This window comes from Micromys minutus, assembly GCF_963924665.1.
Source record: "Micromys minutus genome assembly, chromosome: 11".
NCBI lineage: Eukaryota > Metazoa > Chordata > Mammalia > Rodentia > Muridae > Micromys > Micromys minutus.
This window is the reverse complement of record NC_137980.1, coordinates 17536271-17563253: the sequence shown is the minus strand read 5'-3', so window position 1 is coordinate 17563253 and position 26983 is coordinate 17536271. Positions and strand designations below refer to the sequence as shown.

Sequence of the window (26983 nt, the reverse complement as noted above, 5' to 3'; positions counted from 1 at the left end):
AAGTGGTTTTTGGTAAAGTTACTTTGTTCATATACTCAAAAGGAGATACAACCTACCTAACACAATTTGAAAAACACCAATTGAAAAAACAATCCTCCAAACAGTTATCTCCAACAGAATATTGGCAGGTTAGTCAGAAATGACCACTCAGCCCATACACCCCATGTTCTCTTTATCCCCAAGCAGGGAAAGGTGAGCTCTCGACCCCTTATCTTTCCTCTCTCTTTCCTCCCCACCCCCCAGCTTTCTTTCCAGGTATTGAAAGTCTGCTCCAAGAGGCTACTACTTCAAGCCACAGTTGTGCCTTGTCACACTGAACCTTTATCTTTTACCTTATGTGACTGAAGTGTTGGGGTTGGTAATTCTCAATAGAAACATCTTCCATTGCAGTTATCTATGGGGTCTGCTGGACAGCCACTGGCTTGCCTTGCAGCCAAAGGAAGAACAGGTCATAGTGACGATCTACGCCTGAAAGTCGACATTTAATCATTAATCAAATAGTTAGGTGCCCCCATTCCCAGATAAAGCAGAGTAACTGTAAATGCAGAAGCCAGTCTCTTGGCTGTTTGATCTGCTGGCATGGGTCTTTGTAGTAATAATGCAGTAGAAGGCATGTGTCTCTTGTCATCTCATCCCACTTGCTCCCCTCCCCCTTTCTCTGTGTCATCCCCCTCCCTAAGTCATATTCAGTTCCTTTAGATGGCCTTTGCATCTGTAGATCTCTGCCAGTGTTCCTGTGCGTATGAAGGATTCTTACCAAGTACCATTTTCTGCTAAGAGTTAGGTAAAATAACTAACCTGAATGTGACTCCCCAGGGGAAAACTCAGCATTCTGCACTCTGATGCTGCCCACAGGTAAATAAGATCAAGACTCCCAAACAAATAGATGAGTTGATTGAAATCGAGAGCGACACAGGAACATGGTACAGGAGGTGTTTTGTTCGGATCCGCACAGAGCTGCATGGAGTAAGTATGCATTGCGTAACAACCTGTATATCAACATCTGACTTTAAGGGTGGTCAAAGAAAACTGACTATGCCTTTCCAATGAAGAGGACTGTCCGTCTATCTAGAACACTTGTCTCTTGCACTAGGACCAGGAAATGGGACCCCTTTTGGCTCAAAGCTAGCAGATGTGCTCCACCTTGAGGAAGGAAGGTGTCAGGCCAAGAGTTAGGGTAATGAAAGTCTGTCTTGTTATCTACTGGCTTCCAAAATTCTGAAAAGTGCACGTTCCTGGACAGGCATGGTGGGTAAGACCTGTAATTCCAGGTACCCAGGAGGCTGAGGCAGGAGGATTCAAAGTTCAAGGCCAGCCTGGGCAGCTTAGTGAGAACCCATCTCAAAACAGACAAACAAAGTAAAGGGGGACTTGGGGATGTAGTTCAATGGTGGAGCACTTGTCTAGCACATGTGAGGTCCTAGGTTTAGTGACCAGTATTGAAAGGGGAAAGAAGAAAGAAAAGAGAAAGGAGAAAGGAAGGGAGGAAGGAAAACCCCAACCTCTGCTTCTGTATTGATTTTAAGGTTTTATATTTTCATTGAAATCAATTCAGCTAAGAACTCAGCTCTTTTATAATTTGCTGGAAAGTTCAACTGTGTAACTGTGTAAGAAAACTAACCATCTGGTGTTTTACAGATTTGGTTGACTTTTATGAGGTGCTTCAACTACCCAGTCAGGGAAAACACCATAAAGCTTACGATTGTTTGGTTCACCCTGTCCTTTGGGTAAGTGATATTTGAATTCTTGGTGGACAAAATCAACTGTCCTATAGTAGGTCCTGGTCATTTCTCTCTTTGTCTTTTTTAAACTTGCATTCTTTAAAAACAAGAATCATGACTCAATTCTCCGAACTTGCTAGAATACTGCCCTGTGAAAGCTCAGCTCTTTTAGAATTTGATGAGTTACAGTATTTATAACTAATAAGATAACCCTTCTATTGCTCTTGCTGGGAAACCCATCTGGCATTTGGGAAGTCACATAAAGCCCTGGGTGACTCAACTGTGTGCTACCCTCTGCCTCCTGTCTGCTTTTTCCTGTGCTTGAGAGCAATGGTCTTCCCCCTTGGCTGCACCACCCCATCCCCCTTGGCTGCACCACCCTCTCCCCCTTGGCTGCACCACCCCCTCCCCCCTTGGCTGCACTACCCTCTACCAAGGACATTGTTCCACCAGGCAGCTGCCCTCACTCCCTCACCCTTTCACCTCTTCCCTGAGTTAACTTCCCTGTGTCTTCATTTTCTCTCCCTCCCTCCCTCCTCTGTTTCCACCTTTCCTTCCTTCTCTCCTTCCTCTTTAAAAATCACTGTTCCTCCATTCCACACTCACCGATTATTCCTCATGGTACTTTCTACTCTGACCTAGGCAAAGGGGTTTTGTGTTTTTAAATTTTATTTTATTTATTTACATATCTGCGGCCATAGGTACATGTGTTATAGATACTGGAAAAGAACATTGGACTCCTAGGATCTGGAGTTACATGTGTTTGCAGAACGCCAGCATGTTGTGATGGCTGCTCAGGGGTTGGAAACTGCTGAGCCATCTCCGCAGTTTCCAGGTCCTTCTCACTTCTCCAGGAGGGCTGGAGCAATCATGTAGCCATTAAAAACTTCTTTCTTAGGGCTGGGGAGATGGTTCAATGGTTAAGAGCACTGACTGCTCTTCCAGAGGTCCTGAGTTCAAATCCCAGCAACCACATGGTGGCTTACAACCACAACCAAGTAATGGGATCCATTGACTTCTTCTGGTGTGTCTGAAGAGCTACCGCGTACTGATATACATAAAATTAATAAATAATTCTTTAAAAAAAAAAACTAAGACTTATCAACCAGAATGTCAAGACTTTATAAAAGTTAGGTCTGCAGAAAGGAAGAGGGTGTGTGTGTGTGTATGTGTGTGTGTGTGTGTGTGTGTGTAAAATGAGATACATAAAAGGAGCTCAGTAAATAGTTGTCCCACGAATAAAACTACCATATATGTTATCTAAGAATTCAAGGAGGGGGGCAAGTAACTCATGGTTTTATTTACTAATACATAATATCTCTACTTCAGAGCATGTGTAAAACTCTGCCACCTAACCCATATAGGAAGAACAAAGAGGTGATAGCCCTGCATGTACTTTCAGGCCACAAAGAGTGGGACATCTGGTAGACCCCAGTGCTGACCATGCAGTTTTCATCTCTTAACATCATAAAGGAATCAGAGGATCCCTTTCCTAGTGTTGGAAAGGTCTTAGGAAGGGAAAGGAGAAGGCTTTGGGCAGGGATCCTTCCTGCTATGGTTAATGATGTGATTTCATTCCCCATTTCCAAGGCTGTTCAGAGACTTCGAGTTGGAGACCTAGCTCAGTGGCTCAGCACTTGCCAGGCATATGTGAGGTCATAGGCTCCATTACTAATTCCAGGGGTGGGAGGAGGGAGGTATGTCAAGTAATCTCTCCCAGCTTCTAAAATATATAATTTCAGAAGAAAGATGGAGAGGAAAATAAGTAGTGTTGGGTTCCTATCATCAGCTCAGTGCAGAGTTAGGTATGAAAAAGACAAAGATAGACAAAAAGGGTAGCCTTCAGTGTAGCCAGTGCCTGGTGTTCATCTGGGTAACTTACTCATTGCTGATAAGAATTTAAGTGTTACATCTTCCCTCCTAAAATCTCAGTACCGCCTGATGAAAGGACATTCAGCAAAGGTTTGCTGAATAGATAAAACATCAGCTAATATTCTGTCTTCAGTGGTATACTTCCCGAGATAATGTGTTTCCCTCCTCAGCTTCAAGTCTTTGCCTTGTGACTCTAACCAGAGAGCAACCCACTGGTTTTGTAGCCCCGAGTCATTGTTTGCTCAGTGACCACCCTCACACCCACACTGCGCCAATGCATAGGCAGTGAGGAGCACCGAGGGATGGGAGTGGGGAATCTATGGGACTTGAAGAGGAGATGCTTGAGAGTTCCTAGTGACAATAGTGATACTTATGGCTCATTTGTTCTTTTGGGTACCCATGGTGTGATAGGCACTTGACATCCTGCTGTACCTGAGCAACAGCCTATGGAAGGTATTTAGGCCTATATCCTAATCATCCTAAGTGTGGTAAGCCAAGACTCAGCCAAGGGGCCAAAATTCACATTGCAGTAAAACCATTTTCTCCCATGGGCATATGAGTATCACAACAGAGCAATCCCCTTGTGCACTTCACCCTAGATTCATCATGTCCTGGGTCAGGTCAAGTTCATGGATGTGGCTCCAGATGTCATAAGTTGAAATCTACTACATAAGAGTAACACTATCTGATGCAAATATACTTTAACCACATTGCTTTTGACATTCCTGGTAGCTATACCCACAAAAATTATGTAAATTAAATTTTGATACTGTTTTATTCAACTCATTTGGTCCAAAGTAGTATCTGTGATCAATATAACATTATCAATAACCGATTTTACATCCTTTTTTTAAACTCTTGAAAATCCAGTGCTACCAGCACATCTCAAAATGGAGTGGCCATCTTTCAGGGACTTTGTGGCTTTGTGTGATCAGTGGCTTCTAATAGGCCAACAGCATGTCACAGCTTTTTAAATCACACATTAGAGATCATGCAGCAGGGACTGGAAATAACCTGACCATTCAGGTAGCTCAGCTGGTAGAGGGATTACCTGAAACGCATGAAGCTCTGGGTTCAATCCCCCAGCACCTGTAAAGCAGACATGGTGGCACATGCTTCTGACCCCGCCAGTAGGGAAGTGGAGGCACAAAGATTACAAGTTCAAGGCCATGCTCAGCTACATAAGACATTTGAGGCCACCTGGGCTATATGAGACCTGGTGTCAGAATGAAAGTCCAGTGTGAGGGAGAGAAGACTAGGGGAGGAGAAGGGGGAATGGAAGAGAGGAGAGAAGAGAAGAAGAAAGAAAGGGGGCTTGAATGCCCCTTTCTGTTGCCTTGAACCACTTTGGGAAACATGGCTCCTACTGCACTCTTGTAATGCCACAGTCATGTAGGGAACAAGAAAGATGCCCCACTAGTCACAGTCCATCCTGTAACCTCTTCCTTCCTGGATCCCAGGACTCTGTTTCATCCGCCTAGGAGATAGGGTTCCTCAGTGGAGCCCAGGCTGATATGAATAATGTCAGGGCCAGCATGCATGTGTTTCAGTCAATACATGCTGCCCAAAGGCCTTGTTTAATAACACAGTGGGACACACTCAGACCACAGGGTGGGATTCACATCCCTTCCCAAGGGGCTGCAGGTATTACACACTTAGATTTTCTGGCTGTCTCTCTACTTCGTTTCTGCAAGGGGTGGAGTAGCGTAGCAAATATTGTGTGATGATTTGTTCAAATGTTTCAAGGTGCCAGTCATACCTGGAAGTGCTTCTAGGAACCTCTGCCATTCTGGATATGTGAGGGAGACCTTGCGTGTGCTGTTACAAACATGTTCTTTTGCTCTTGCAGGTACTATGGATTGTCCGTTTGGTTCCCTGATGTCATCAAACATCTCCAGTCTGACCAGTATGCACTGCTAACTAGGAATGTGCAAAAGGATAAATATGCAAACTTCAGCATTAACTTTACCATGGAAAACCAGATCCACACTGGAATGGAATACGACAATGGCAGGTGTAGAAACTTTGACAAAACTTAACTTGCTAGCTAGTCACAAAAACCGGCTTCTTGGCAGAGTACAATTAATAATAACTGAAGTCTGGAAGTTTCCAACTGTATTAGTGGTTACTTGTGGATGAGTTTTAATAACTTAAAATTTGCTTTAAAGGTACACACATGTCAGTCACTTCAGACTACTTCAGAAACTGGCAGAAAATCAATCATCTGCCTCTTGGAATTTAAGCAAAAGTAAAATAAAAAACCAAGCCTTCTGAAACAGAGTCACCTCATATAAGCTAACAGCCCAGGAAAAAGAGAACTTTGAGGCCTTTGAAGTGTAATGGACAAGTTAGAGAAGAAAAGAGGGGCCCACAGAAGGAAACAGGAAGGAGGAGAGAGTTGTGTGATTCAGGGAAGACACAGGAGTGTCCATGGAATTCTTGCTTTTCTGAAAAAGGGTTGCATTTCAGGTCTCCACTGTGCAGAGCTGGAGTTCTGGTGTGTCAGGGAACCTGTCAGTTAGGGAGCAGAAAACCCGGGTGCTTCCTAAGCTTAGGAGAACCAGGAGCTCAGCGAGCTGGGTCTGCTTCATCTTTTCCAAGAGAAAAGGGAATAGGCAAGGTAACCATGTTCATTTATGCATCGTCTGAGCAAAACTACACTGATATGAACTCACGGTAGCTCATTATTCTTAGAAAATTGTCTTAACTTTTTAAATGACGGGGGGGGGGGGGGTAATGAAAGTTCACCCAATGTAAAAACCTGTTTATTAAGGTGAAAAAGATATTTGTAGAATTCTTGTAGCCTGGATAATGGACACTTGCCACCACGGCAGTATGGGGGGCATTGCTATAATTACCAACTTAATGAGAGGCCTAATCATCATGTGTGTGTGTGTCTGTCTGTCTGTGTGTCTCTGTCTATCTGTCTGCTGTCTGTCTGTCTGTCTGTCTGTCTCTCTCTCTCTCTCTCTCTCTCTCTCTCTCTCTCTCTCTCTCTCTGTGTGTGTGTGTGTGTGTGTGTGTGTGATGATTTTACTTATTTATATGTTTTTCAATTTTTTTTCAAATATTTTGTGGGTGTGGTGTCTTTTGGATTGGTTGGTTAGTTGGTTGGTTTGGTTTGGTTTGGTTTGGTTTTGGTATTTTGAGATAGAGTCTCTCTAAAATTCACTATGTAGACAACACTGGCCTTGAACACAGAACCTGCCTCTGCCTCCTAAGTGCTGGGAATAAAGGCGTGTGCCACCACCATTCAGCTTCATTATTAAAGTGTATTAAATTAAAGGAAGAACTTGGACCATTCTATGGAAAGTGGGTGGGTGGAGGCCATCATGGTAGGTAGTTAAGACACCAGAAGGAGAGGCCTTCTTGCCATAGCCCAGAACTCACAACACAGGCCTCAGTCACCCCTCAAAGAACCCTGAGCATTGGATTCTGAGATTGTGGGATGAATATTTGTTTCCCGTAGTATTGTTTTTCCATCAGCAGTTTCTGTCTTAGTCATTGTTTCTATTCCTGCACAAAACATCATGGCCAAGAAGCAAGCTGGGGAGGAAAGGGTTTATTCAGCTTACACTTCCACATGGCTGTTCATCACCAAAGGAAGTCAGCACAGGAACCCAAGCAGGTCAGGAAGCAGGAGCTGATGCAGAGGCCATAGAGGGATGTTGCTTACAGGCTTGCTTCCCCTGGCTTGCTCAGCTTGCTTTCTTATAGAACCCAGGTCTACCAGCCCAGGGATGGCACCACCCACAATGGGCTGGGCCCTCCCCCCTTGATCACTAGTTGAGAAAATGCCTTACAGCTGGATCTAATGGAGGTGTTTCCTCAACTGAGGCTCTTCTCTCTATGATAACTCCAGCTTGTGTCAAGTTGACACAAAACCATTCAGTACAGTTTCTAAGATACAGTAGGTGTAACGGTGCATGCCTGCAGTCCCAGCATTTGGGATGAAAAGGTGTCGAGCTTGAGGCCAGCACCATGCATAGTGTGAACCACAAAATGTGAACGTGTTTCAGAACAAAAACAACAGCAAAAAAGAAAAACTTTAAGTATTGCTTGTGCCTGAAACAGTCACAATGTTAATAATATTTATTAACATTCTTAGCTGGATGTCCAGTTTATTGATTAATGTCCAATATATTAATACTATAATAATAATTTTAACAATTTTTACCTTAAAATCCTTGAGCTAGGCATAGTGGCACATGCTTGTCATCCCAACACTTAAGAGGCAGAGGCAGAAGGACTGTCAGCTTGAGGTCAGCCTGGGGCTCCACAGCCAAAATCTGTCTGAAAAGACCAAAGCCAGGCTGAAGAGATGACCTGGGAGGTGAAATACTTGCCAGGAAAGCCGGATGAGTCCACACAGAAGCCAGACCTGCTTCACAGGCATCTGTAGTCCAGCACTCCTACAGAGAGATGGGAGTGGAGACAGAAGAATCACCAGAAACTCAACAGCTAGCTAGCCTGGGCTATGTGCTAGCCTGGGCTATATGCAACGAAAAGAAGAAGAAAAAAAAAAAACAAAACAAAACAAGGAGACCTTATTCTAAACAAGGTAGAAGGGTTAGAATAACACTAAAGGTTTCCCTGTCCTTTACATATATGCCAGAACCACACTCTCTCATACAAACTTGCACACACACTTAGACACATACAGAGAAGTGGAAGAGAAGACAGAGAGACTGATTGGTTGGTTGGTTGGTTGGTTGGTTGGTTGGTTGGTTGGTTGGTTGGTTGGTTAGATGGATGGATGGATGGATGGATGGATGGATGGATGGATGGATGGATGGATGGATGGATGGATGGGTGGATGGACGGACGGACGGACGGGTGGATGGATGGACGGATGGATGGCTGTTATTAGGACTTCAAACAAGAGGAAATCTTGCAAACTTATTTTTTGCATTTGTTATACACTTTAGATGATAGGGAAAGGGTTGGGGTGTCTTTCAGAGAATTATGAAATACTGCTTCATGTTTAGTGCAGTTTTCCCCAGTGGGGAGTCTATACCCTGACCTGGATCACCTTCCAGGCAGACTTTATAGATAATGTAAGGAATCCCTCCTTTTCTGTATGCAGAATGTTCTGAGAGAGCCTTGGAGGAGGAGCCTCTTACTAAAGAAACAAGACTTGGTGGTGTGCACTTTCTCTCTGAATGACTCACAGGCTCCTTTAAGGCTCATTAAGGCCATTATCATCTTCACTACTGAGAATCCCTGTTGTAGTGCCTTAAGTATGTATTTGAGCCCATGTTATCATTCTGTGTGTTTCCAAAGTCAAGGGGGGTCTTGTGGTTTGCCTGCGAGAAGGAATTGAGTGTGCCTTTTCTCCTCATCAGTCACCCCTCCCATGCTCTGCCATCTAAGGTTCTAAACTTAGGACACAGACTTCTACTGGGAATCTAGGAGGGCTAGTGATAAAGCTCAGTAGCAGAGTACTAGTCTAACAAGGCAAGCCCCTGGGTTCAATCTTTGTCACTGTAATACATAAATCTAGGTAAAAATATAAAGTTCAGATGCCAACACATCTCCAAGTTAGATAAATTCACAAATCAATCGAGACTCCCCCCCCCAAAAAAAAGAATCGGTGAAGGGGTTAGATGGTAGGGATGATAACAAAACAGCTCAGAACCACAAGGAAAGGATGCTTAGCTCTTGAGAGCCTTTGCCACCACTGCAAATAAGCAACTTGCTTGTCTGTTTTTACTGCTCCTGGCAAGAAAGAACACTAAACAGTGGCACAGCCAGACAAATCAGTATGTCCAAGGCCAAAGCAGGGGAAGCCTAGAAAACCCTACAAACCCAAGATGCCCTTTATAACTTAAAGGAGGTTATAGCATAATGCCATGTTTCTAAATCCATTAGAGTTAGCTTTGAACTCAAGTAAATGAAAACCATTGACATCAGTTCATTTGTACATATGTGTGTGTGTGTGTGTTATACAGATTCCTCGGAGTCAAGTTCAAATCAGTAACCTTCAAAGATTCAGTGTTTAAGTCCTGCACCTTTGACGACGTGACCTCAGTCAACACCTACTTCAAGAACTGCACATTTATTGATACCCTTTTTGAGAACACAGGTAGGTTCCCAATACTGATAACACTACTTCAGTTGGAGCAGGGAGCCTTCAAAGGGCTTTAGGCAGAAATGTCATATTGGTGGTACAGGGGGCCTAGAGGCTTGAGTGGCAAGGGAGGACTAAAGTGTGAAGCAAAAATTTCCCTGTATTGGTTGAATCAAAAGCAAGTTGGTATTGTTTTGCTTTTTTGGGTTTAATATAGAGGCTCACCCAAGTTAAGAGATAGATAGATAGATAGATAGATAGATAGATAGATAGATAGATAGATAGGTAGATAGGTAGGTAGATAGATAGATGCCTTTGGGTTTGGTTTGGTTTGACTTGGTTTGGTTTGATTTAGTTTAGTTTGGTTTTGGCTTTTTTTTATTTTGGTTTGGTTTTTCAAGACAAGGATTCTCTGTGTGTCCCTGACTGTCTTGAAACTTGCTCTATAGACCAAGCTGGCCTCAAACTCTCAGAGATCTGCCTGCCTCTGCCTCTGCTGCCTGACTGTTGGAATTAGAAAACCTAAGTGGTCACAGTAGTGTCATAGTAACCAACAGCCAACCTTGGAGCCCTGGCATATGTGATTAGTGTGGGTGTTTTCCCATTCTCACCTGGCTATCTAGAACCACATCCTGGCACTGTTGGAGAGTGTGATACCTGCCCTGTTGGTGCCTAGTCAAGAGCCAGTTCTGCCCTCCCCCCGCACCCCCCCCCCTCCAATGAGAATGAGGTGAAGCATTGTCTTCTAACCCACTGGACTCCGGAAGACCAGATCTTTTGAGGGAGCAGAGGATGCCAAGGACTATGATGGGTCACAGCAACAGAAGGCACAGAAGGAATGCTGGTGACCTCAGCTTTGTCTTCATTCTTCTTTGCCTTTATCAACACTGACCTTAAACTATACATTGCAGCTTCAAGGACTCAAAGAGAGACTTGTTCCTTCTGTGTACTTCAGAGCCCCTAAAAATCCCCTATCCAATAGAGGGAGTCTTTCTTGCTGCTGCTCTGTAATATGACATCCCCCTGCCCCAGCTCTCATGTTCTGGCAAGTCCAACCTTTTCCAGCCATGGGATGCTCCAGGAACTGGTGGTTCCATGACTCCTGGCTGATGTGTCTCAGCGGCCTTCTGCTGCCTTCCATATCCATTACTTGCATCTGACAAGAGCTTAATGGATGTTTTTGTCATTGTTCTTTCTACAGATTTTGAGCCCTATAAATTCATAGACAGTGAATTTCAAAACTGCACATTTCTTTACAACAAGACGGGATGCCAGATTACTTTTGATGATGACTACAGTGCCTACTGGATTTACTTTGTCAACTTTCTTGGGACACTGGCAGTGTTGCCAGGAAATATCGTGTCTGCTCTCCTGATGGACAGGATCGGGCGCTTAACGATGCTAGGTGTGTGCTCACGTTCATGAAAAAGGAGAGGAGCTGCCCCTGTGATCCAGAGAGAACCAGTCTCCTGCCTTGTCTCTGTCCCTTAGAAATGCACATTTGTAAGGAATCCCTTGGGCCTTTCATTGGGACTGAACTGGAGTGAAAATTGTATCTAATTAAAATTCATACAAGCAATCCCCACGAGTTACAGGCCGAAAACCTAGTTATATGTAACTAATGTATATCCTTCTGCTTAAGTAGATGAGTAAGGTGTACTGTGCCTTTGGATGGCTGCATGCACGAGGTTTGTAGACTGCCTTTCAATCAGGTGGATGCACTTGGACTTAGTTTTACGGAACCTGGTCTGTGGCTTCCCCCACGAAACCACCTTCTTGAGATAGCTCCAAGCCCAAAGGTCCTCCATCAGCCGAGATGACAGGAAAGACTCCAACTTTTGTCCTCTGATGGCAGGTGGCTCCATGGTGCTGTCGGGGATCAGCTGCTTCTTCCTGTGGTTTGGCACCAGTGAATCCATGATGATAGGCATGCTGTGCCTGTACAATGGACTGACCATCTCAGCGTGGAATTCTCTCGATGTAGTCACGGTGGAACTGTACCCCACAGACCGGAGGTAGGCTGACATGGGACCACTGAAATGTCATTACAGAAATAAGCAAGCTGCCACTCCCACGGCAGTGAAAATCCACAGAATATCGAGGTTGGGAACTTGTAGGTTTTGCTTGTATCTTTTCTAAAAGGTTCCTAGCAGGAGTTTTTAGGGCAGTAGAGAAAATTAATTACACCCGTGATCTGATGTGTTTGCTAACAGTAACAGGGAGCTGTAATAACAGTGAACATTAAGACTGAATAGCCTGCCTCAGCCAGCATTTTGAGGACTTCTCAGTCCTGTGAAGGCCATTATCTTATGTTTGCAGGTTTCTGTGCTATAAACCAAGCAACTACTAAGAGGTTTCGGGAAGGTGTCTCTGGACTTTTCTAGGTACTGTTGGAAGAAAGCCTAACCTATTGATACTTGTAAAAGGAAGGCTAGAGAGAGGGCTCAGTGGGTGAAGCACTTGCCGTGCCAAGTTCGAAGACCTAGAACCCACACAAATCTGAGCACAGAGGCAGTGCTCTGAAATCCCACAGCTCCTAGTGGGAGGGGCAAAACCAGGAGACGCCCCAGAAACTCCCAGGCCAGCCGCCTAGGCTGCAGCTAATAATAGACACTCTCAGGACAAGTGGAAAGAGAGGAAAACCTCAAGTTGCCTTCTAACCTCCATAATGCACTGTGGCTTGCACACACACACACACACACACACACACACACACACACACACACACGCACGCACGTGTGTACATGTACGCACTTGCCCACATTCCTTTTCTTTTTAAGAAGTCTGCTGCTGGAATAGTTACTCATACAGTCCCCAGAAGAGACATTTGGGGACCGTTTCAGAGGAGGCTGTGGGGAACTTCAGCAGCTGAATAATTACATTCAATGTATTACAGTCCTGTCTTGCCATCTGACGTTAGCTGAAACATGCCCTGTGCCATCTTTCATTCCATGCTAAGTCTCATGTCTTATTGCCGTAGAAGTCCTCTGCATTGGAGTACTCTGTAGTCTTTGAAAAGAAAGGGTGTTCCCATGCCCTCCCCGCCAAAGAACCAAAAGGACTACCCAGAGACATTTGAGCTTTGTAACTGATCCTGTGCCTTGATTTGGTCAGTTTATCGCACCCCTGGGTATATCCTGCATAGGGAAGACTCATGCAATTATTCCTCAGGAACATCTTACAGCATTTCTTGGCATAAAGGACCTGTATTTGTACCCATATGCCTAACTTCCTATAGAACATCCAAAACCCAAGGCCCTAAAACACTACTTACCAAAGATTCTCATTCCCATCCTGTAGATTCTCCATCATTTTCTCCGGCAGTGAGAACCGTACAGTCTGCACTCAGCATCCCTGGACCCATCCCCCTATGCTCACTCTTAAGTGTCAGGAGGACACTGCATTTCCCTTCATCGGCATCTCATTTTGAAACCTGTGCCCACAAAATTGGACATTTTTAAGTCACGCCCTCTGTGTTAAAGCGAGGCTGTAGGCTTTTGAAAAGAAAAAAGGAAAAAAAAAAGCTCAAGGATAGAGTAAGAGCTTCCTCTGGATAAGCTTGACTGGCCTCGGTCCTGAGGTTGGAAAGGTGAAACGCCAAGTAAAGGGAAGCTTGCTGTGTGTGTTCACCTGGGTCCTCCATAAAGAGGGCAGAAAGGGATTGGATGTGCAAGGGCTAGGTAAGCCCCGCAGGATGCTTCCTCTCCAAGAAGGACAGGTGTGTGTAGGTTAAATGCACGGTTACGTGAATATATGTCTCGCGCCCCACTCCCTGCCGGAAGGAAAAGGCGTGCAACAACAGGATTCTTCCACGAACAACCTTTATTGTACAGCACTCTTGAGCAGGGGACTCTCGTGTGGGAGAGAAATGCACTGCTCATATATGCCTAAGAGACTTGTGTTGCTACCTGATTGGTGCATCCTCCAGTAGCTCATTAGCGTGCCCCGAGAGTGGGCTATGACGTATGTGGTTTAAAAGCATCACGAGGGGAAAGGTTTTTGTTGGCTGAATAATAGGCGGGAAGCTGGCGCCATCTATTGGCACCAACGGCTTCCTACAAATATACACTTACAGCGTGGTCTGGCTGTGTTACTGGGGATGTGGAGGTACTGTGTCAGAGAGGGTTTCTTGGAAGAGCAGTACCTGAACTTGGGCTTGAGGAATAGTGGGTTGCAAGCATGCAAAGAGATGTACAGAGGGCTGAAGAGATGGCTCAGTGGTTAAGAGCACTGGCTGCTCTTCCAGAGGTCCTGAGTTCAAATCCCAGCACCCACGTGGTGGCTCACAACCGTCTGTAATGAGATCTGCTGCCCTCTTCTGGTGTGTCTGAAGACAGAGACAGTGTAGTCATATTAATAAAAATTTAAAGAGATGGGCAGAGCAGGTGGTCTGGGAAATGCCACCTGAAAAACCCTAGAAGGAAGAGAGCTAGCAAAATCCAGCAGAAATTCAGTCACAGAGGCCAATGCATTGAGCTTTCTATGAGGACAAGAAGAAAGACCTACAGAGATGCAAACAAATCAGCCATAGGTTGAGAGCTCACTCAACGCCCAGAGGGGAGGCAGGAATCTCACTTGCGATGCACCCTGAGAAGGAAACATAGATGGGGGTAAAGGAGAGGTCAGAATTCCACATGTTTGTGAATATTGGCGGGGGGGGGGGGGCAGGTAAGAAAACTGCATACTTGCCCAGTTGACAATGGTTATGTCATGCTGAGGCAGGGACACTCTGGGGGACCAGAGCATTCAGAGTCAGGGAGATGGTCGGTTCCGTTTGGTGGGGTTGAATTTCCATGTGTCAGTGGAGCTGCCCAATGGGCATTTGGATATTTATGTCGGACGCAGAAAAAGACTAGGGAGAGGGCCCATTGAGTAATTGATCAGAAAGATACTTAGGGGATGCATATCCGGGACCCCGAGGGGGGTTTCAGTCGCTGGGATACAGTGGTTGTCAGACTGCAAGCCGAAGCTTAATGGAGCCTACACACTGGTTTGGAGAAGACACTTGATAAGCTACTAACTGAGCAGAGCAAACATGACATATCAGTTGGTACTGAGTGCCATAGAGAAAGGTGAAACTGTCCAGGGACATGGAGGATGCTGGAAGGAAGGAGAACCACCATTGTAATGGCATCGTCCAGGGAGATGTAGGTTCTGTAAGGTGACATCTGAGAGAGCTTCCACAACACAGATAACCGTAAACGGCAAGGCCCTCAGGATATGAGGGGAAGGGGCCATACAAAGGAGGAGCGGCTAAACCGGGTTAATACATCGTTCAGTCTCCCCAGTCTTCTATTTTTAATCCCCCCCCCCCCCCCCCTTTCTTGTCAAAGCTGTAACCTCCTATCAAATCCTAAGTGTAGCCAAGTAGCCTTGTATGCTCTGGTGCGTCTCGCCAGTGGCTCTCTGCTGCCCCCGTGTGTCCATTGCTGAGTTCACACTTCTGTGTCCTTCATCCTAGAGGCTCTCTATCCCAGGAGCCCTCACCTGGAAAGTGGGGTGACCTGCGCTCACACAAGCGCCTGTCTTCAGGGTGTATGTCCTTCCTGCAGTAAATCCCTGCCTCTCTCCGGCCACTTCTCATGTCTGCCCAGCCCAGCAATGATCCCAAAGAAGTAAACTCCCGGCAGCTCACACGGCAACCCCTGCCAGTCGTGATGGTTTGTGCTGTCACCCCGACCCATGGGAGTTTTCTCTTTCTCAGTGGGCTAACCACTGAGCAGAATTAACCCACTAAGTCCCTCTCCTCAGGATTGCGGCTGCTCGGACAGATATTTCCATATCCTCCCTCCTCACAGTCAGCCTGCCATCTTGGCTCTCTTACTGACCATTGGTAGGAGGCCACTCAGCTAGGCTATGCTGCAGTTGCTTGAGATGTGGGGTGAAGATGAAGTAAATGTCATGCTGGGTCCCCTCTACCAACAGCTTTCTTGTCACCAACCCATGCACTCCCTCCCCGTTTACCAGGACAGTCCATTCCATCCCTTTGCATTTTCCCATAGGCTCACGCTTTGGCCATTCAGCAGAGTCATTCTTTTTGTCTCGGGAGAGTGAGGTCTGAGCATAGTGGTCTGTGTCTGTAATCCAGCACTGGCGGGGTACTGAGGCAGGAGGATTGGGATTACAAATTTCAGGCCAATCTAAACTATGTAGGAATTCCAGGCCAGCCTGAGCTATGCGGCAAAAACCCGTCCCTGAGAAAATCAGAGGGCCACAGACATAATGACACAAACACCAGCTTGTAAGCTCACTGGGTGTCCGAGTCCTTGTTCAAATTTAGGGTGCAGGGCATGTGTGCTCTGGGACCTGGAATCACACCAAGAGGACTATACCACAGTTTGAGGGTGCCGGGTTCAGGGGAGCACCTGATTGTTTGCTTGTTATGTTGAGGACGGGACTTTGTTCCCAATCAACTGCATGCCCTAAACCTTACTCATATCACCAATAAAAACCCATCCCCTGCCTACCAGCATCCCCCCTCGTGTCCACTGCTACGACATAGTGTGGCCACCCCCTGCCTGCTGAGTCCTGATGAGCCTCCTTTAACTTCTGAGCTGTTAGTGAACCACACCATAAAGCACGTGATGGTGGGGCATTCGTGTCTTTACTGCACACTATCTGACTCTTAAGCAATGGTTTCTTCAAAATGGGATTCTGTCTTCCTTATTTGCTGAAGGAAAGAATCACACACACCTTATGCTGAGCATAATGGCCCATGCATCAGCACTTGGAAGTCAAAGGGAGGAGGAGCCTAGGTTACATAGACTTTGCCTGTCTCAAACAAACAAAAAAAAAAACAGAACACCTAATACAAAAATTTTTATAAAAATTTTTATATAAAAATATGTTATAAAATATTCGCCTGGAGATAGACTACAGTGGTCCTGTGTCCTCTTCGCTGACCCCTCAGTGTCCCTCTGCCACTTGATCTCTGGCTCCATGGTTGTCAGCTTCCTCCCTCACATCACATTGCTAGGTCTTGCTGGCTCCACAGCCCCGGTGGAGGAAAGAAAACCATCTGGATCCAGGTGCAGGCCCCACTGGAGCAAGTCCCTTTGCCTTCCCAGGACCTTGTTTCCCTCCCCTGTGACCTGAACAGTGACTGCGGCATTGTGTTAACTTTACCCAGTGCCCGCACCCTACAAGAGTAGCTATCCTTACCTCCTTGCAGAGGAGAGAAGGAGACCCCAGCATGAGAGTAACTGGTCCAGGGTCACTTAGCCTCAGACAGGTGGCAGGTGTGTGTGGCCCTCTTCCTTCCCAGGAGGCTTGAGACACAGAGTGGAGTCTGTGTTCAGGAAGCCACCCTGGGGCCAGCCAGGGAGGGTGGCACATGCCTGTAATCACAACTCTTGAAAGGCTGAGGCTGGGGAATTGCAAGTTGGAGAACTGCCCAAGTTACAGAGTAAGGTCAAAGCCAATCTGGAGGATTTGGTGAGTAAAACAACACCAAACCTAACAAAGAAAGCCTTGAATCCAAAAAGACAACAAAACCTACATAAAAACCAGAAGCTCTCGGGTTATCGGGCTACACATCAGCAGGAATGGTCCTTGACCTCAAATGAACTCCCGAGTGCTGCCCAGAATTCCTGGCCGCTCTATTCTTCACCTGGCCCAGGCCCACACCTTCTAGCCAGGTTTCTCAGATTCGGTGATAAGACACAAAGGCTCTCATTACTGCCTGGGTTTCATGGGAACGTTTTATTTCGGCAGGAGCACGTAACAGGAATAGGAACCTGTAAAACGTAACAGGAAGTCCCTTGATGGTAGAGGGACTTTTGGGGTGACAAGGACGGCCACTTTGAGCCTAGGGAGACTGCTCAGCCCACAGGATGTGAGAAGCTCTTTTTCCACCCGAGGGAGTGAGGAAAGCAGGTTAGTCAGGGTTGCGTCTAGCCTCATGGAGGAAGATGCTACTCTTCTCAGCAAGACATCCATTCCCCATTAAATATCAGGAAGCTGTGGAGGGACAGGCACACAGCACATCAGTGGCTTCCCTGACTGACATGTGCAAGGGCTCAGTCCGAGAGCTCATACAGAGACAAAGAACAAGCAACTGCACTCCGTCTTCTGACCTGAGAATTCTCTGAAGGAAAAAAAAAAAAAGCAAGCTGGTATTTTAGCATCAAATAAACAGACATCCTCCAACTAGTACCCATGAAAAGGCTCAAAACTGCCCACTTAAATGCTTCAAAAATCTACTTCCGGCATGCTTGGAAGCAGCCAAGAAGTTGCTCATCCCAGGCATCCTTATGCCTCTGAGAAAGGTTCAGGGAGAGCAGCTGCAAAAACCTCCAGATGTAGCCAGCCTATGGGAGGCTAACTCCAGGTCAGGAGATGCCCGGATTGCGGCAGGTAAGTGTTTAAGAGAATCAGTGTGGGCAGAATCAAGGAAGGAACCCTGAGGAGCCAGGAGAGAAGAGAGGCAGAGCTGGGGAGACGCTAATGGTGCTTGGTAAAATAACTAAATAAGACTCGTGAAAAGCAGACTGAACAGGAGCAGGAGCCAGCATGGTGGCCGGTGGCTTGGAGTCCTCGTGGTCAGAAGTTGTGGCCAGATTGTTGCAAGTTAGTCTGGGCTACACAGAGACTGTGTCTAAAACAAAACAAAACACCACCACCAAAACCAAAGAAACAGAATGTGGAGGTAGGAAGGATGAGGGGGGGTCATTAGAATATAGTGTATGACATTTTTTTCTCAATTCAAAAATAATAAAAGCAACAATAAAAGCAACCAGAAACAGGAGCACAGCGGTGTGTGCTGGCACCTGTCTCTTAATCCCAGGACTTGGGAGGCAGAGGCAGGCCGATCTATGAGTTTAAGGCCAACCTGATCTACAGAGTTAATTCCCAGACAGCAAGGACAACAAAGAAACCCTGCCTTGAAGAGAGAGAGAGAGAGAGAGGGAGAGGGAGAGAGAGAGAGATGGGGGGGGGAGAAAAAGAAAGACAGACAGAAAGGAGAAAGAAAAAAGAAAGAAAGAACAAACAAAGCAGAAGTAATCTCAAAAGAGTAGCCCCCTCTCATTTTTGCTCTGTTCTCTCTCTGTGTCTCTCTGTCTCTCTCTGGCTCTGTCACTCTCTGTCTCTGTCCTCCTCCCTCCCTCCCCCATCTCATAGCCTCAGCATATCTTGCAGCTGCCAGCCTCCACTAAGCAGCAGAATCCTGAGCATTTTTCCTGGCTGCTCTACCCTGCCTGGTGTTCCCTAATAAACACAGACAAAATCTGTTGTGTCTTTGAGTGTTAATTATGGTATCATCAATGTTACCCTGAGTTTGGAAGCCACGGCAGCCAAGGGTGCAGTTAGAGAAACGGTGATTACATGCTAAAGGAAACATCCAAACACAAACAACATGAGACAAAGCCTTATGTGGGTGATTTTTTTTTTAAAGAAAGCAACATTGTATAAAAGCTCAGCTTGTGATCATTTGCATGACTGAAACAGGCAGAAAAGGATCAGGAGAGATAATGATTTGTTGGCAGTGGGGAAATGCATGTTTTCTTTTGTCATTTTCTCTATTGTTCAGCAGTACACCCAAGTCAATTTTAAAAGGCACCCACCCCTGCAAAGGTAACCACATTCTCAGTCCTGGCCATACCTTGTGGTCTCTTAGAACTGAAAATTGCCAACGCCTAGACCCCTGGAGTGAAATCAAATCCAACCTCTGTGGATGTGGCCCTCTCTGTGGATGTGGCCCTCTCTGTGGATGTGGCCCTCTCTGTGGATGTGGCCCTTTGCCTTTGCTATGGGGCATTAAGTTTCTTTTTCTTGTGGTTTTACTTTGAAACAGTTTCACCCATATAGCTCAGGCTGGTGAATATATTTGCTATGCAGCCTAGGCTGCCCTAATCTTGCAGTTCTTCTGCCACCGCTTCCCCCGTGCTGGGTTTATAAGCATATGCCACCAAATCTAGGAGGCACTGCTTCCAGTGGTATCTAGCAGTGGGATGTTTGTACCTGCCCTCGTACCTTAGATGGGTCAGCTCGCCATCCTAACCCTAGGTTGACAACAGCTATGGACAAAGGCAGGAAACACGCACTTTGGGGCTGGACAGAGATAGCCTCTCTGGCATTAAGGAAGTCTTTGGGGTGTGGCAAGGTGGACTGAGTGGGTGCCATGACATAAAACAAACGGGTGAGGAAAGAGTGCCCTGTCGTCCTTCTGCAGGTCATTCCCAGATGTCCCAACAGGGCCAGTCTTGTTCTGACGCATCTGAGACACCTTCCCTGACTGTACCCACACCAAGACTGTCCAGACTCTCACGCTAATAGCATTGTTCGTCCTTTGCACATGGTGTGTGTGTGTGTGTGTGTGTGTGTGTGTGTGTGTGTGTGTGTGGTCACCATCTGCCCTCACCTGCTTCTGTGGAAAGGCAACCTTCAACTCTGTGGTCTGTAGCACAGAGCAGCACTTAGCACATAGGAGATGCTTGGTTGCTCGATGCCTAGCATGCTTGTGCACACCAGCAATCCCAGCAGGCGAAAGGCGGAAGCAGGAAGCCGGAGAGTTCAAGGGAAGCCTGGTGCATGAACAAACAAATAAGAAAGTACTTAGTGAGTAATCACGAAATGAATATAGGAAAGTGCAGAGGAGAGCAGGCTCATAGGAGCACCTAAGATATTTGTTTAACAAAACACTTACAGGCTTGTAGGCCAGTCAGCATTGTGGTTTGTAAAATCAAGCAGCTCCAGTGTCAGAAAAGCTCTGAGGTGACCCGGGAAAGGAGCCTTTGTTCACAGAATTGTTTCTGAGACGAATGAAATTCACGTGTTTCGAATAACCCGTTTCCAGATGAATGTTTACATCGTAATGCAGCCTCGATTTAAGCACAGCCTGTACTTTTCCAGATGCCCTATGCTGAGTCCTGAGTAATCTTTTTATAACTTCTATGGATCACTTGACTATGTTAACGGGGAAAAACAAACCAAAACACTCCTTCCAGAAGCTCAGCCTAGGAGAGAAGGCTTTCTTCTTTCTTTTCAGCAGGTGACATTTGTGAATGGAGTCTGAACTCTGCTATTCTAGGCCTCTACAAAGTGCATCACCTAATAATTTTCCTAATAATTTCACCTGTAGACAGTTAAGAGCAACAACTGCTCTTTCAGAGGACCCGGGTTCGATTCCCAGTGCACAAGTGACTCACGGTGGTCTATAACTTCAGTTCCAAAGGATTAGATGCCCTCTTCTGGCTTTCTTGGACACCGCATACAAGTGATACACAGATACATGTGCAGGAAAAATACACGTACATAAAAATAATAAAATAAAATGTAATTAATCGAATCTTAGAACAATGTAACTCAACTAGAACCCACTAAATTGTGAAGTCCTCCAAAGAACCAGTCAGGTTTCAGCCTCAGGGAGTGGACACAGTAGAGTTTTTGGGATAAGGACAGAGTGAGGCATGGGGTAGCATAAGGAAGGGGTCTATGTGTTATAGATGTGTGCAAGCAATAATAGAAAACAAAGTCCGGATGGAAGAAGCCAAAAACGCAGAGTGAGAAACATCATTTCACTCTCCCTTTTGATGAAGCCTGGGTAAAAATCTCAGTCTGAAAAAGAAAACGGGACCCAGCCTAGTAGGGAGAAATCAAGCAGAGACTCCCAGAGCTTCAAGCCCCTGCCGTCACGGGGTGTGGGAGCGTTCTGTGGAAGCATGAGGTGGCCTGCAAAAGCAATACCCTTGCTTTAAGGAAAAGCAGAGCTGAGCTGACGGAAAGCCTTACTTCAGAGAAAGCAGATAGCCCCCAGGGGGGACTTGCTTTGGGGATGGTTTTCATAGCACAGCTGGGCCTCTGGATGCACGGAGCATCCCACCCTCCAGCTGCAGATTTGAAGGAATAATTCAAGTACCGAGAGAGGGGCAGGCAGGATTTCTTGAATGCTGACACTGGATTTTATTTGAAGGACTGCTTCAGCTTGGGAAACGAAGACACAGAATGTCAGGAAATAAGTCTTTTTTTTTCTCAGAAACCTCTCCTTTAGACACCTCGGGTACCAGATGCTCCGAAAGCCGTGCATGCCACCCAGACGGCTCCAGCCATCCTGTCCCCAGCTCTGAGTAACAGCAGAGGGTTGTGGCTTGGTGACATATGGTTACTCTAGCCCAGATGTTAATCCTATAAGGGTCATTCGGCAGCTTGGCTGTCCTAGACTCCATCATAGCAAGAGAATATTTTCCTTTTTCTTATTAGCGACGCTCACGCTCTAGCTGTTTTCCCCAACAGGATGTGCTTTATCTTAACACCAGAAGATGAAGGTGATGGTTTCTGACAGTTTGTCAAGCAAAGGACCGAGGGGAGCCACGGCTGGTGGGGGTGAGGGCTGAACCAGTGGCACTCAGCAGATTTTTAAGACAATAGATTATGCTGAGTGCTGCCATGTTGGGGGGGGGGGGCAAATTTGCCCATCTTCTATTTGTCAAACACCCAGCGAGTCCTAGTGTTGATGGTGGGTGATGTCTACTGATGACGATGTTAGTTGATGCTAGCCCATCAAAGCATCTGGAAAGAGTGGGAACGGGAGCTCCTGAAGCAGCGGGGTTCGTATAGGATAAGGACTCACACGCTAAAGACTTGTTTAAAGTCTAACTGAGAACGAGGTCTGGCTAAAGAGCCGTGTAGAGGGCAGACTTGGCAGAGAGGTAACAGATCATCTTGTTCTCTTTTCTCATTGAGAGGTGAAGGAAGGCAGGAACCCTTGCTCTCTCTACACTAGAGCTCTATGTCAGTAGAGAAATGGGGCGTGTAGTTCTCTCTACCAATTGTGGGTTATGTTGTTGTTGTTGCTGCTCTTTTTAGATGTGTCTGAGTCGGCAGGATCAATGGTAGAGTGCGTGAACCCCCAGACTGGCCTCCTGACTACACAGGGATGAGGTGGCTGTGGGGGTGTTGATTCTTTTTCCGTGACATAGCAAGGGGCTGGCTGCATAGCAACCACAATGCATTTCTCAGATTTGGGAACATGCAGCGCAGGAAACATCACTGTGTGAGCTATGATGAGCATCTGTCAAGGGAAACCCCACACCTACAGGCTGCCACATCGCTCGTGGAAAGGTGTGTGCTAACCGCTTCATTCTGCAGCAGATTTAATTTCCTTTGTAAGTTAAATGGAAACATACCTTAAAAATGCTGGACATTTAATCTGCCCCTAATCCCCACTGACAATCAGCAAGTAGCCAGAAAACAGCCAGCTGACAGAATGCCAGAAGGAAATCTACATACGCTCGTGATGTCGGCGGTAGATGTAAAATTATGGGGAAATTGACGTTTCCTGCCCAAAGGGACACAGAAAACCACCCAACACGTGAATACTAAACAGATGAAGATTTTTATTTTCCAAAGAATTTACATGTCCGGGCTGAGGATGAAGCTCAGTGATAGGACAAAACTTAGTGTACCTGAGGCTCTGGGTTCAATCCCCAGAGGGAGAGAAAACGGAAAGAAGTGAGGAGAGGTGAGGGAGGGAAGGAACCAGATGACAAGAGACAGGAAGAGGAAGGACCTCACATGCCTGCAGGTCTTAGATGCTAACACACAACAGACAAGATCTTTAGGCCCACAGTCTGACTCTCTGTAACTTAGATCTATCTCCCAGAGAACTGCAATAAGGAAATGATAGTGGTGTGTGTGTGTGTGTGTGTGTGTGTGTGTGTGTGTGTGTGTGTGTTATGTATGTGCATGTATTATGTTCAAGTGCACATATAGGTAGAGGCCAGAGGAGGACACTGGGTATCATCTTTCTTTATTATTTCCCTCTCTTCCTTCCTTCCTTTTTTTTTCTTTCTTTGGACACAGGGTCTCTCAGGCAGGAACTCATCTTTTCAGCTAGGCTGGCTGGCTCCTTTCTCTGCCTCCTACCTGCCTAACACTGGAGCTACAGGCATGCAGGGCTCTGCTTTTGTTACATGAGCTCGGAGGGTTTGAGTTCTGCTCCAATCACAGTCAGCACTTACTCCTACAGAGCCATGTCCCAGCCCAAGGGTGGCATTATCTCACATTCCACATTCCAGATCAGGCTTGCTTGGGTGGCATTTGTTGTCCATCCACTAGGGATGAAGGTCTGCTGGTTCACCTTCTTGGTACCTAAAGAGGAAGACACACCTCTTGAAAATTCAGTTGACTTTAATTGTTTAAAAATCAAACACGGGCCTTTGCGAACGAGCATTTAATTAACTGCTTCACTGACATACAGCACAAACCACCTAAGGACCATCGAGAGTGGCTGCACGGGGAAACATGTAAGTCTAAAGCTGGGCTCCTGAGCAACATTTTCTAAACCTTGTCTGTGTTTCTGTTCTTGCAGAGCAACGGGCTTCGGCTTCCTGAACGCGCTCTGCAAAGCGGCGGCCGTCCTGGGGAACTTAATATTCGGCTCCTTGGTCAGCATCACGAAAGCAATCCCCATTCTGCTGGCTTCCACTGTGCTCGTGTGTGGAGGACTGGTGGGGCTGCGCCTGCCCGACACACGAACCCAGGTTCTGATGTGATGTGACAAAAGCCATTTCCTTCTCCCACCCTGGGTCGGCCCTATTGTCTGACTCAAGGCTTCGGAGTCTTTATGTATAGCAAGGTGGCCAAGTATCAGAATGCAAACTTTTGCTGTGACGTAAAGTGTAGCTGTTTATTGTCTTACCCCTCCAGTGTGATTTGCAGGGTTTTCCCCCCCCATGCGGTGTTATCTTTTCCTAACTGTAATGTTCCTGCTTCCCAGTGCCCAGTGAAAGTGTTCCTAAAATGTCCCGATTGGCCAGGACTACATTCACCAAGAACCTAAAAAGCCTGTGCTGGTGTGAGATGTAGACCCTGCTCCTGACACTCTACCAACAGGAAGTTTAAATTGGCATAATTGAGTTTGTGCTGAGGAAAGGGATTTCTTTTCTTTCTCCCCCCCACCCCCATACAGAGTGATATTTCCTGTTTACTTAGAAAAAGGACAGCCAGCCACTCTAGCTGTGTTAGCAGGGTATTTCAAGAAAACTGTGTGACACTAAGCACTTCTGGGCGGCGGCTCTTTGAGGCAGGACTGTTAAGGTGATTTTGCTAACAAAAACTGAAAGTCTGTCCCCGGTTGGCCACAAATCCCTACTTGAACACAGAAGGCAGATTTTAGATAGAAATTGGTAAGAAATTCACAACCAAAGCTATTTGGAAATAGCAGAGGAAAATCCCTCTCATACTGTCCCTTGAGGGTCAACACTACCCACTGTCCTTTGAGCAACTGTCCACTGTCACTTTTTAGCCCACATCTCTACATCAGGTCAGGCCCTTCCAGCTTCCCCAGGCTGTGGGCTCCCAACTTTATGTCTGGACTGTCTCTGAGCCTGCCTGCTCTCCCAAGCAAGCATCCGTCAGGCAGGACAGCATTTTCTGGTAGGTGGGTATCTGTCTGTTTTACCTCTGGAATCTTCATGAGCATGGAAGGAGGGGTCAGCAGGATGTTCCCATGGGCCAGCGGTCAGCTAAATGACCTTCTAGTCTCTGGCCAAGTCCCCCTCCCCCAGGCCCATCTTTTACATATCTTTGAAATCTGAAGTAGCCTGTGATAACAACCAGGGTAAGGCCCGCGGTTAAACAGCATTCTCTTTTTAACTGCCTCCATCTTGTTGGAGGGTGATCCTCTTTGCTTATTTTAAGCTTTTCTTGAATGGCCACAGCCCTGGGGCTTCCGGGGGGGGGGGGGGGGGGGAAGGAAACTCTGTCTCCACTAATCATGATATTCAGAGATGGCCCAGGTCCCAGGAGGCCCCAAGGCCTCCCTTCCCCTAGCACATTCCTGGTCCCTCCTGGAGCTCAAATTCTGTGAAAAGCTCTTTGATCAACATAAGCCATTAATCCATTGTCCCCATCTAGAAATGCAGGCTTGGTGGTGGGGACAGCCTAGAGTTAAGATGCAGAAAGAAAGCGGTTCCCTGCAGATAATATGAGTACTCAGAGCCAGACACCAAGGTCCGCAGAGCTGACCAGAACAAGGAACATCTTGGAAGCATGATTGATTTGAAAGACATCAACAAGGAAAGACCAGAACAGAACTGGCTCCAGTGTCTAATCCTGAGAAACAAACCTGCATTTCACAAGCCTAAGAAGGCATCTCTATTCTTTGGCCACGCAGCCTCATTTCTCTCTCCCAGTTGCACCAGGACTGTCTTCTTCTTAAGAAGGCATGTTTGAGACCCCGGGCAGATCTTTTGGTTGAACGTAGCATGCAACAAGGTTGCTGCAAAAGTGAGATAGGGATCCCTATCTTCCCACTCAAAAGAAAAGTCATACGTACACAGAGGCATTGCTTTCTGGACTCTGGCGCGGTGTCATTTCACCTGATGGCCTTCCTGGATAGTCTTCACTCTCAGATTGTCTCTGCTCTCTGTTTCATAGTCTGTACATTCCAAAGTGCAAGGCATAGTTATTCAGAATTGTATCTGGACACTGGGTTGGGTCAGCAAGAGATGACCCAACAGAACCCTTCTTTATAAGACCATCAGCCATCTGTTCCCTCCAGAAGGACCATTTATGTCACCTACCCCAAGTTTCCCAGGTGGCCCAAGAGGGATCTCCTCTAGAATCTCCTGGACAATCAGTGGCCACAAGTCTTCTTGGTCACTGTCTTTCCCACTTCCCACACATTTCCCTCAGCTTCTCCTCTGTGCATAACCTTTACTCTCCATGACCGCATCCTTACCGCTTCTCAAATATGTCTTGTGGCTTGTTCAGGTGTAGCCAGAGGTTAAGCTACAACCATGAGATTCAACAGAAGCCCCAGTTATGTGAGTGTCATGCATGGGCCTTGACACCAGGGATGACATCTGTCATCCCTTGTCATGTACAGGAAAAGGAAATTGAAAGTTTCACTCTTTCAAAAGTGAAAACTGCATTTTAAACTCCTTTCCTAAAACCCCCCTGTTGCTCTTCAGAATCAGTCGGAGTTTTACTCTCTCTGAATCCTCTCAGTTGGTAAAGAAATAAAACAAACAATAACATCTAACCAGCTGTTCTAAACCGTGGCTTCTGTGAGATGTTCTGCCCTACGTCTTGGGTCGTAAGCCTCACACTCGGTTCTGCATCCTGACTCATCTCAGACTGGCACTGACCCACGCTCAGAGACCCAAGTTCCTTAACCAGGCAGAGAGAGGTCTTTCTAAGGAGAAGGAACTTGATCTTATCCAGAAGGTCAAGAATTAACTCAGTTTCTCCATTTATGGAGGAAAAAGAATGGTACTATTTTATTCTCCAGTAGGACTACCATGAGAACACGTTCATCATATCTGTCTGTCTTCTGCTGGTGGGAAGCCTACCTTATTTATGCTCAACATACTTGGAA

The 26983-nt window shown here is 46.3% G+C and overlaps 1 protein-coding gene across 1 annotated transcript in view; it reads left to right on the top strand.

Moving 5' to 3' along the window:
* Positions 1 to 24155, top strand: part of SV2C (synaptic vesicle glycoprotein 2C) — a gene marked incomplete at both ends in the record, with an annotated part of 109553 nt that extends 85398 nt beyond the window's left edge. Inside the window, 7 exons of the mRNA XM_080925623.1 lie at positions 856 to 966; positions 1639 to 1727; positions 5443 to 5607; positions 9545 to 9678; positions 10865 to 11068; positions 11519 to 11678; positions 23972 to 24155. Coding sequence (XP_080781749.1) covers positions 856 to 966; positions 1639 to 1727; positions 5443 to 5607; positions 9545 to 9678; positions 10865 to 11068; positions 11519 to 11678; positions 23972 to 24155 — 1047 coding nt within the window. The remainder of the gene's footprint in view (positions 1 to 855; positions 967 to 1638; positions 1728 to 5442; positions 5608 to 9544; positions 9679 to 10864; positions 11069 to 11518; positions 11679 to 23971) is intronic.
* Positions 24156 to 26983: the final 2828 nt, after the last annotated feature.